Source organism: Quercus lobata, chromosome 5 (genome assembly GCF_001633185.2).
Source record: "Quercus lobata isolate SW786 chromosome 5, ValleyOak3.0 Primary Assembly, whole genome shotgun sequence".
NCBI classification, from domain to species: domain Eukaryota; kingdom Viridiplantae; phylum Streptophyta; class Magnoliopsida; order Fagales; family Fagaceae; genus Quercus; species Quercus lobata.
The window spans coordinates 21,035,047-21,046,882 of NC_044908.1; the positions used below are offsets into that span (position 1 = coordinate 21,035,047).

The 11,836-nt window shown below is 33.5% G+C and overlaps 1 protein-coding gene across 2 annotated transcripts; it reads left to right on the forward strand.

Moving 5' to 3' along the window:
- Positions 1–6,808: 6,808 nt before the first annotated feature.
- LOC115992755 (probable isoaspartyl peptidase/L-asparaginase 3) lies at positions 6,809–11,612 on the forward strand. 2 transcript variants are annotated; one of them, XM_031116977.1, is made up of 7 exons: positions 6,809–6,948; positions 7,447–7,618; positions 8,094–8,158; positions 8,284–8,670; positions 8,744–8,802; positions 10,421–10,525; positions 11,244–11,608. In XM_031116977.1, the coding sequence occupies exons 1-7, from the start codon at positions 6,886–6,888 to the stop codon at positions 11,461–11,463; spliced, it is 1,071 nt and encodes a 356-aa protein (XP_030972837.1). In that variant the 5' UTR covers positions 6,809–6,885; the 3' UTR covers positions 11,464–11,608. The 2 variants fall into 2 exon arrangements, with proteins under 2 accessions (XP_030972837.1, XP_030972838.1); XM_031116978.1 differs by lacking the exon at positions 6,809–6,948 and having other exon boundaries at positions 7,591–7,618; positions 8,273–8,670; positions 11,244–11,612.
- Positions 11,613–11,836: the final 224 nt, after the last annotated feature.

Genomic DNA, 11,836 nt, shown 5'->3' on the forward strand with positions numbered 1-11,836 from the left:
CATAACCATTTGACTACAAGGGCTTGATTAAGAAGTGTTTTTATTAAAAACCATTAATTCCTAAACCACAAACCTCCAAGTTAAACAGGAGTGCAAAGAGTATTCCCATTAAGTAAATGGAATTTACATTCCTCTACCAAACCTTCCTATAGAAATTATCTTTGCATTTTCTCCATTCTATTTGCCACTCCAATCGGTAATGGGAACAAAGACATAAAGTAAGTGGGAAGACTAGAAAGCTTACTCTATATTAGTGTGAGCTGTCCTCCCTTTGATAAATGAATTTTATTCCAACTCACCAGCCTTTGCTTCATTCTCTCTAAAATGCCATCCCAGATAATTTTGGACTTAAACTGAGCACCTAGAAATAACCCCAAGCATTTCAAGGGAAGGTGAGCTATGTTGCAACCAAGAATACCAGACAACTCCAAATTTAGAACACCTCCTCCAGGAACTATCTCTGACTTGCTCAAATTGATTTTCAATCTTAATACTGCTTCAAAGCATAGAAGAATACATCTCAAGAGATGGAGCTGAGTAGGGTCTGCTTCACAAATAGTGTACCATGTGCAAATAGTGAGAGATCTTCAGTGTCTCAGTACACACAATATTCTCAACAAAAAAAAAAAAAATACCAGAAAGATTCCTCCTTCCACTGCCTTGTTTTTCTTTTTATAAGTAAGATAACTTGCTAAGGCCTCCATGACAAAACGAACAGGAATGGAGATAAACGGACTCCTTGACACAAACCCCTGTTACTCTCAAAAAAGCCACTAGCAGTACCATTTTTCCATTACTGAGAAACAAATCATGGATATGCAGAAAATAATGCACTTCCTCTATTTCTCACCAAAACCGCATCTTTGCAGCATGTACAGAAGAAATTTCCAATTCAAGTTGTCATAGGTTTTTTTTCCAAGTCTAGTTTACCACTCCTGGCTCCCTTCCCTCAACCTACTGTCATAACACCCATTTGCAATTAGAACAGACTAATATTTGTCTCCCGTGAATGAAGGCATTCTGAGTATTATATAGTAATTTTCCCATCACATGCTTCAATATGTTTGAGAGATCCTTGGCTAGGGTTCTATGGACACTTCCTACAAGGCTAATAGGATTAAAATTCTTAGCATTTACAGCCCCTAGTTTCTTCAGGATGAGTGCAATAGAAGTAGCATTTAAGAATCTCTCAAAGGAAAGAACTTTGTGGTGTCTTCTTTCAGCACACTCCAGCATCATTGGAATAAAGCTATCAAGAATTCATTGGGCCCTAGAGCTTTATCACCTTTCATACCATGCAAAGCTTGTTATGTCTCTTCTTCCTCAAATAGCCATTCAAGTTGTTCCACTTCCACTGCATTAGCTTCAATAGAATTAAACTGTTGGGATTATGTTTTTTGCTTGAGGTTATTATCTACATGGCACATAAGTTCAATAGTTACACCCATGCATGATGTAGTAGAGTCTCACATGAAACCTACAAGTTGACTTGACCAAATAAATCGGTTTTAGTTGAAAAACCAGAAAACTGACCTCTCCAAAATTGTGTCTAATCAATGGGGCCCCCATTTGGTGATTCCTGAGTACATGGTAAAAGGTTTCAGGTTTAAAAAAAAAATGACTCCTCCCCTTATAAGCAAGTGGGGGATGAGATCATGGGTTCAAGACCCATTGGTTGTATGTGTAACTTACCAACCAAAAAAGGTAAATGATGAAGAAAAAGTTATAAAGAATCTGATGGATAGCGCCGTAGTGGAAATTAGGTAAGTATTATATATCTATTTTTTTCCACTCATGTCATGCCATCATGGATGTTGAGTATGGACTTTGTCAGATCTCTTTCTATGTAAGGGTTGTTACATGCTCTTTCATTGGCATATCGCAGGAACTTGATGGCAAAGCAAGACATGTCAGAACTAGGATTTGGGAAGGAAAGCAACATGGAAGCTTTTGGACAGAAAGTTAATGAGAGAATTGATAACCAAAGCTGAAAATAAATTGAGAGTAAGACTGTGTTATGCGAAGTTGGAAGAGCTTTTTTCTCTTCAGATAAGATTCTCTGTGAATGCCTTTTCCATATGAATGGTATATACTATTGCAGGGAAAATTGGAAATACATGTAAAACAATCAAAATTGAGAGGGAGGATGGGTGGGGAGGGAATTTTGCTTCTGTTATTGAAGTCAGTGAAGGTTGAGTAAAGATGTTAAATAGGTAATTGGACATGAAAGAGGTGGAAGCAAGAGTTAGATTTGGTACTCTAAGATGACTTTCACAGGAGGAAAAACAAAAACAAAAAGAAGAAAAGAATTTACATTCCTCCAAACTTTTTTTTTTTGGGCAAAATTTAAATAATGTTCTTTAGATGTTGTATCTTAAGTTTCCTAATTAAATTTAACGATGTGGTTGCATTGACCAACGAATTACATATTGAATTTATTATCTTTGGAAGAATGTAACATTGTTTTTGCTCATTAGTCAAAAAAATCATGTGATTGAATTTAGTCAAGGAAACATCTAAAAATAATTTAGCTAATTTTTAACATCTGTTATTATTGAATTGCAAATTGCACCAATAAAATTTGGGGTCATTTTGTTTTGATTGTCTATTTAAAAATTTAGATCCATAACCCAAATATTACAGTGTTTAGAAGGGGAACCATGGGACAAAGAAGCTTTTGTTGAGCACGAAAGAGGGACGTGCATATCTTCTTGTCAAGTAAATTCTCCGCTTGATTTGAATGCTTTATTTTCTTAAAATGTAATTTACTTTTATTAGTTTGCTTGTAGGCGAATGAATGAAACTTTTTCATTTAAAGTTGGATACAAATCCTGTTTGGTAAGAGTTTTGTAGTTCTGGTGTTCAAAACAATATGAAAATTGTAATTTAAAGTGTACTAAAATACGTTTTTTAGTACTCATGATACTAAAAAAAAGTGTTTGGTAGCATATTTTTGTAACATTCTTTTAAAACTGAAAACACAAAACACAAAATTAAGTGTTTGGTATGGGTATTTATTTAATTTTAGAAAAAATTGTGTATTACTCTCACTTGAATACTGTAAAATAATTTATTTTATTGAAGAAAAAAAAAACTTGTCAACGTGTCATGTGATGTAAAATAATTTATTTCATTGAAGAGAGCATAAAGAGGGAGTGATAGAGCATTGTCGATGAGAGAGAGCCGTCAACTTGTCATGTCAAGTTAGTTTTGGTGGGACCCATGTTTATCATAATATTTACCACAATGTCACCGAATAATGCTACTTGAGTTCTAAAAACTGCTTTGAAGAGTTCCTTAAATACATTCTTGAAATCACTTAAAGTAAGGAGTGTTATCTAAATATCCGAACAAAAAAAAAAAAATCCTAACAAGAGTTTCCTTACCAAACACAAAACTTAAAAGTGGGGCTCGCAATTAAGCGTTTAAATTACACAAAAAATATCTTTAAGTTCTACTACCAAACAAGCCCTCCCTTTAGGTATATCTGGATGGTGATTAACGGATTTGAAAAATGTGCCCTAAACTCAAAGAACCCAAATTTCTTCCATCATATTACAAATTTATGGGATCTCAAGGGTGTCTCATGGGTAGAGAGTGGAATGGTCTAGTCAAAGGCTAGGATTCCACTTTCTTATATACATGTACATGCACACACAACACCAGCCATTGTTTAGCTTCTTAATCTTGGTAATTATGTAATTGATGCTTATTATAGTTCTCTCCAAGATAAGGTTTATGGGGATGGAAGCTTAGACTGGCTCACTACAACAGAGAAAGGGAGAGGCTTAGGGCCTTTTTGGTATGCAAGTTTAAACAACAGTTTTCATTTCATATCATTTTGAACAACAATACTTGAACATCACTACCAAACAAGCCCTTAGAGTGCGAGATTGAGACTGGCATAGTGAAATCATGGGAGGGGAAGAAATTTATGAGGTGAAAGTGGATGATATGGAGCTTACACCAAAGTAGTCAATTGAATAGTTCTAACTTTTAGTTTCCTTCTCTTTCCTTCTTTTTATTTCATCTCTATTTAGAATTTTTTTTTTCTTAAATACACTAGAATTTAAATAGATGATTCCATTTTATAATGATTTCTTTTTATAATAATTTGACCAAGATACTAATATTCTTTTGGTGTAGGGGCAATTCGAACCTAAATTCATTATTTGAAGATAAAGGATTCTAGAAAACTGAGGTTGATTATCATTGAACTCTTAAAAAGTTGTTCCTAATATCTGTTATGTTCTGTACAAAACAAATGAACAAAAAAAAAAAAATGTTGACTTAGATAGAGAATTTCATATCCCTTACCAATGCATATTCATAAACCAAAAACATCAAATTAAGTGTCAAAAAAGTTATAAAAACAGAAAAAGCAAAATTCTTAGAATGTTAGAATAGCCTTTAAAGTTCATTTTGATTTAAGAATTCTTAATCCTGTGAGAAAGGTATTTATAATAGAATTTTGTTAACATATACTCTAAGAATATTTATTAAAAAATATTTTTAGAAACTTTTATGGGAAAAGAAAAAAATAACATATTTTTTAACAGTTTCTTCTATTTCCTATAAAAGTGGAATAAAAACTTTTCTAAAATAATTTATTAACAAATAACTTAAGAGTACTTGTTAACTGGATTCTTCATTATATTATAAATCTTGTTTCCTTCTTGTGTTTCTTCCCTTGCAGCTTGAGGTTTTACTCTCTAGCGCGTGTGTCTTGTTTGGATTTCTCTTTGTAATTTGTCCTTTCATTTTATAAATCCCATGGACAAAATCCATATAAAAAAAGAAAAAAAAAGAAAAAAGATAAAGAAACTTCCATCAAATTTTTTAGTATGGTGAAATCATGCCAATTTTCTTAGGTTTTACAAAATGATACTATATATGTCCAAACTTTGGAAAAAATACACTTACCCTAGTTTATGACACCTCACACTTTCACTTCATAACAAAATATTTCATTTTATTAAAAAAAAAAAAAAAAAAAGGGCAAAGTGTCATTTCATTCATAATGTTAAATGCTGTGTTTATACAAAGTTACAAATCTCAAGGATAAGGATGTAAATGGCACAATGCGATCAAAGTAACGGGAATTTCATATTGCATTGCAAGGTTTAGTTTCTAAAAAATCCCCATCGTGCCACACTATGGAAGGGTGGTTGGTTGATTGGACAAGGATTATAGTTTTTTTAATTCTTAGTGTGGTTTGCCTTGATGTAGCTAATTGATTCAAATGACACGGTTGACTTGAGGGGTGACCAAAGGAGGGATTAGGAGTGTGCAACATGATGAAACTAGCATTGACCGAGATGAGGAGAGTAGGGGTATAACCAGGGTTTTTTTTTGGGGGGGGGGGGTGTCGCTGAGACTAAGTCATCATATTAATTCGCAATTTAAAAAAAGAAGTATATATATATATATTACTGATTATACAAAAGTTCTGTAATTTTGCATAGGTATGATATATCAAATATCTAAACAATGATTTAACATTTTCTTTGAAAGTTATGCTTAATGATGGTCTTTTATAGAATACAATTTATCATGGTGAAAATTTTAGCAATTTCTTTTCTTCCTTTTTTTTTTTTTTTTTTTTTTTCAAAGAAGATAAATTTGTAGTGGAAAAAAGCAAGTGTAAATGCAAGTCAATAAATTGTAATGACTAAATGGGGTAACTTCAAGTTAACAAGGCAAGCTTGAAACTAACAAGGGCAGGTGGAGGTGCCAAAATTTATTCTTGGAGGGGCCAGTCCTTTCAAAATTGGATAGGGGTTCTCAATTTTATGTAATATAGAAGAGTATTAAAAAAATTTGTAGACGCCGTGGCCCCCACCTATGATTATGAATGTAGTTCCACCGTGACGGAGAGGGAGAGAGACACGTTGAGCAACATGAGGGGAAGAAACAACAATGAAATTGGTGGTGCAAGTGGTGACACAATCAAGAAGAGAGGCTAAGAACCCGTTTGGTAGAAAAGTTTGAATAATATTATTTGTATTTTTTTGAAATATGTATGGGTGAAAAGGTATGTAAAAATGCGTGTAATATTGTTTAAAAACTAAAAATGTGTTGTTTAACAAGTCTACCAAACGGGGCCTAAGGGAGTCATGCATATGGAAAAGATGTCATTTAATGCCATTTTTGTAACTTTAAATAAGAAAATATTTAATATTTTTATATTAAATGCAAATCATGATAAGTCCACAATTGGATTCAATTTTTTTCTTATACCATCAATACTTGTAAACTTCAAAACAATTAGAGATCAATAATTATCTCATTTACAAATTGCTACATCAAGTTTAACATGATTGAAATTTATGGTCAAATTTGTTATGTAGTTAAACTTTCTATTAAATTCCCAATCTCTCATTGTATTATTGAATAATAATAATAATAATAATTGAATAACACAAAAAATGCTTTTTTTTTTTTTTTTGTGCCGAAGGCAAATATTCAATTTTTGTAAATTATATTCTTGAAAAGCCTGTATAGTAAATTATTAGTTATATAGAACTCAATTTTACAAAAATTGAGTTTCAAGTGAAACGTTTTTTTTACCCAAACTCGAGTTCTATGTGAATACTACGAGATTCAAAATCAAGTTCAAGTTTTTTTTTTTTTTTAAAAAAAAAAAAAACCAAAATTACACAGGCTTGGAATTTGATTTTGGAAAATTTGAGTTTTTAAAAAAATGCTACTTAGTTAAATAACTTTCCTTTTAAGTAATAAAATTCACAATAAGTATATATTTGGAAGAAAAAAAAAACGTGTTATTAAGCCAAAAAGTCAAAATATTTATTAACTCAGAATCAGAAAGAGTTACCTGACCTCAACTCAATACTCAATCCTCATCCTTCGACGCTCTCTGTCTCCATGTCCATGGCTACCAAAAATCTGCTCTTGCCTTATGTCATGTTCCTCACATTGCTCCACCTGGTAATTACACAGTAAAAACATAGTCTTTTCAGTTTCACTGCCTTTTGCATTTGCTCTCTGTTTGGTTTCTGAGAATATGCGTAAAAATAAAACAGAAATTGGAATGTTTCAACACCCAATTCATCCCTGAATCTGTCAACAAAAAACCTATGTCGTTGTTATGTTTTTGTGTTGTTCCCGCTTTCCCAGTATCTTTTCCCCTTCACGCTGTTTGGTTGCTGAGAATTTGAAGGAAAATGGGATAGGGGAAAGAAAGAAAAGATAGTATTTTGATCTTATGTTGTGTATAAAATGAATAATCAAACAAATCCAGCTAGTTGGGTTTAGAATTCTTCTAAATGGGTATTTGAAATTGTGTAATTCCTTTTGTTCTCCTACATTTTCTCAGCAACCAAACAATTGTTATTCGAAATTTGGTAGTAAAAGTATGAGACCCATATTTTATTTTTTTAATTCAAGTTACTCAAACTAATTGGTATTTGTTCATTGTTTGATCAGGTACTAGGAAATGAAGCTGTGAATTCAGGCCAGTACCCTTTGGTTGTGAGCACATGGCCCTTCTTAGATGCTGTTAGAGCTGGTTGGAGGGCTGTTGATAGTGGCCTTTCAGCCGTGGATGCTGTCGTGGAGGGTTGTTCGGCCTGCGAGGAACTTAGGTGTGATGGAACAGGTTGGATCTTAATGATTATGTTAAATTAAGGGAAAGGCAGTATTGTTATAAATTTACATGCCCTGATGATCTAGTTTGCTTTTTCCAGCATATGATTCTTTATCATGTTTTAAAATGTTGATTGTGGTTTATTTGTGATTGTGCTTGATTTGATGGTGTTGGTTTATGGGTATTCCAAGTGTGAGATCAGTTTGTTTAGGTCTTAGTTTTCATGCTACAGAGGAAAAACATGTCAAACCAATTTAATAGTTCATTTCATGTTTCTGAGTTTATGGTTTATCAACACACTAGTTGTTAGATTTAGAGTATGCTGCATGCTTGGAGCCATTATAGTTAAAAACAATGACTACTGGTGGACAATAGAGTACTAACTGTATCTGGGTTTTTTTTTTTTTTTCAGTTGTCACTATTGAGCACACAATGGATGAATTTATTTAACCATCCATTATACTTTTATGTTTTTTCTCTGAAACAGTTGGGCCTGGTGGAAGTCCAGATGAAAATGGGGAAACTACTATTGATGCTTTGGTCATGGATGGGGTAACCACCACTCACATATTTCATTTTCTTTTTTACCATCCATTGCTGTTCTCTTTATTGTGGCTTGTTTCTCTGTGCACATTGAAAATGACTATCTATTATGTGCTTGCTAAGGACATGCATAGGTGACAATGGAGGTTGGAGCTGTCGCTGCTATGAGGTATGTGAAGGATGGCATCAGAGCTGCAAGATTAGTAATGGAGCATACAAAACACACTTTGCTTGTTGGAGAGCAGGCCTCGGCATTTGCCATTTCAATGGGTCTTCCAGGACCCACAAACCTTAGTTCATCTGAGTCAATCGCAAAGTGGAGTAAATGGAAGGAAAATAGCTGCCAACCGAATTTTTGGAAAAATGTTGTACCTGCCAATGGTTGTGGCCCATATCATCCAAGGGATTCTCTTGACCTTATTGAAGGGACATGTTCCAAAGACGTGGAAACTGTTGAACCAAGATCTTCTCTTGTTGGTCTTCACAGCCACGACACTATAGCAATGGCTGCTATTGATAAAGTAAGTTGGTGTACCATCAGAGTTCCTCTCATTATTTTCATTGCATTCAACTGAAATTATTTTTCTTGCATAGATGGGGCACATTGCTGTTGGTACATCAACTAATGGAGCAACATTTAAGATCCCTGGCAGGTAAGGTTAATATGAGGCCTCCCAACCATCAGCGGTGATTATAAAATTGAAAAAAATTGAGTCAGTAATTTTGTTGATACTTTTTTTTTTTGGTTGTTTGGTAATTTTTCCTATTACAAGTCACTGTTTACACTTATGGATCATGTTTTTAATCTCAAACATTTGGCATGGGGGTAAAGCCAAATGGTTCTTTCTATACTGAATATGCTTTCTTGACCATATGTTTATTGGTGGTAACCAAAAAATTTGACAATATGACTAATGAAAATCAGTTTATTAGAAATTTGTTTGGTTCAGAAATGATGTAAAGATCAATAGTATATGTTAGATAAGCTTCTGTAGTGGGACAAATTTTCTTGAGTACTATGTCTGGCATTGCAAAATCCTGTGTGCCAGTATGATTGCAGCATGCGTAATTTACATACCAGTGTGATTGCAACAATTCGCCTGTCATCATTTCCTTTAGAAACCCTGAATGTGAGAAAAAAATGAAAGGGAGCTGTCAACATAGTGACAGGAAAGGACCTAATGGTAGAATCAGAGACTTATCCATAGTAGGAACTGCTGTTTTCTACAATGAAAAGGTAAATGAATATAAAATGATTTTGATATAAATAACTATGTGGTTAAGTATTTTGGTAGCTTGCTGACATATAGTAAGTCACATTGGGATGATTGAAAGAATAATCACAACACTGACAACACAGTATATTCTGAATGCAATGTGGAATTGCAATGGTTGATGATCTGTTTTATTTTGACAATTTATTTGGAAGGTTTAGTTTTCTCACCTTTTCTACTCACCCTTTCCATCCAAAAAAGACAGATTATAAAAAATTTCCCAGGTTAGAGACTCTATCCTCACTGTCCTTTCAGCTGGGTCTTTTGATGAATAAATTAACAGAAAAGAAGGGAACAATTCATGAATAATGAACATTTTACTGTCAAACTACCAGAAAATGTAAAGGATAGCTGATGGATCTAAGGCTTAGAGTATGGCGAAATTCATCTATATCTCTACATTGTTAACTTTGGTCTTCTCTGAGAGGACTAATGAGGGACTATAATTAAAATATAAGATAAAACTCCATCTTCTAAAGATCATATTCTGATAAACCACTAGTTAGAGGATATGAGATCTTGAAGGCTAAAGCTTGTGGACTTTTTAGTTGATTATATCATATTGTTGTTCTTCGATGAGTGAAATCTTATGTCTGTCCATATTGCATGATGAACTGTAGTGTAACCATTGTCAGAAATTTTTCTATCCTGCAAACGAATAACGTGCATCACGGAAATGATGAGGACATGAGATTCAAGCTCCACTAGAAAGTACCATTGTTGTTACTATTTTTTTTGTTTGGCATTTTGTGCAGCACATGTATGAGAACAGAAAATGGAGTATTTTTTTTTTCTGGTCTCTTTTTCTTCTATAACTTTTTAATTCAATGGTAATTTGAGCTTATAAAGTTCAATAAAACAGATGTTTCATATCATGAAAGTAGAGCAGGTCTATGCCAATTAGTGAGGATGTGCTATATAAGTCTTTTTAAGAAATCACTGAATAAAATTTATCAAAAAAAGAAATCACTGAATGGAAGTTTTTCCTTGACTGCAGGGTAGGTGATGGGCCCGTCACAGGATCTTCAGCATATGCTGATGATGAAATTGGTGCATGTGGTGCAACTGGGGATGGTGACATTATGATGCGTTTCCTTCCATGGTAATGTAAAGTTTTTAACTGTCAGTTTTGGGATTGTTTGTGTTACTGGTTGTTTTTTATCATTCAGAAGCAAAATCACACAAGTTCTTTGAATATCTGGGAAGCACTGGAATAAATACTGAAAAACATCAACATCAACATCAACATCAATATCAGTTTCTTTTTATTTTTTACCTGGCAAAGTTAATATTAATTAAGAATTTGAGTTACTCTTATTTCTTAATGGGTTTGCTTCAAGATATGTCTATAATCTTCATCATAATCAACACTTATGTATACTTACAAAAAGTAATCAAGATTTATGTATGATGCTAAATAAATCAAGTGACTTAAGCTTTACTAGGCTTTTCTTTACAGAGTAGGAAATCAGAACAAAATTGGATTGGCTTAATTTATTTCACTAAGCATAGTAACCTTTTTGGATGGGGTAAACTATAAACCCTCCAAACACACCAACCCAATCATGCTTGCCTTTGAGCTTGATTGCAGCTCCAAATAGCTGATCCTTTGGAAACTTTATGCACACAATTTATGAATATGTTTCTGGCTTTGTAAGGCAAGTTTGGTTGCCCGCACTCTTACCTTGTGTATCTAGTATATCCAATTATATTGTGTTCTCATGCTTGAAACAATCCATGTTTTAGCTACAGTGATATGCCTATAATAAAAAAAATCTTATTTTCTGGTCTGTGTTTTGAATTCTCCCATATGATTTCAGTTATCAGGTTGTGGAGAGTATGAGATTAGGAATGGAACCTAAGCTTGCTGCTAAGGATGCAATATCACGAATAGCGAGAAAATTTCCTGATTTTGTGGGAGCTGTTTTTGCCATTAATAAGAATGGGGTGCATGCTGGTGCTAGCCATGGATGGACGTTTCAATACTCGGTGAGAAGTCCAGAAATGAATGATGTGGAGGTTTTCACTGTGCTGCCCTAAATTGGGAACTCTTATATTGACTGTTAGCTTGATACTTCATGTGTAGTATTAATGTGCTTGGTTTTTCTAATTATTGCTAAAATTTAAGTGATGGAATTATTGTACTTGAATGATATTAATACAGCTAGACTTACCGTAGAAAATTTAAATGATGTTTTCACACATATCTTTGAATTAGAGTGTTGTACCTTTTATAATAAGAATGTGTTAGCTTGAAAGGGATACCTATATACTGCTAAAGAGAGGATGGGGGGCGAAGATGGTGGCAGATGGCAATGTCAGAGGTGATTCAGCAATGGGGGGAGAGAGGAAAATATGAAAAAACAAAAGAAAATAGAAAAAATAAAAAAGAGAATATTTTCCCCCCTTTTGT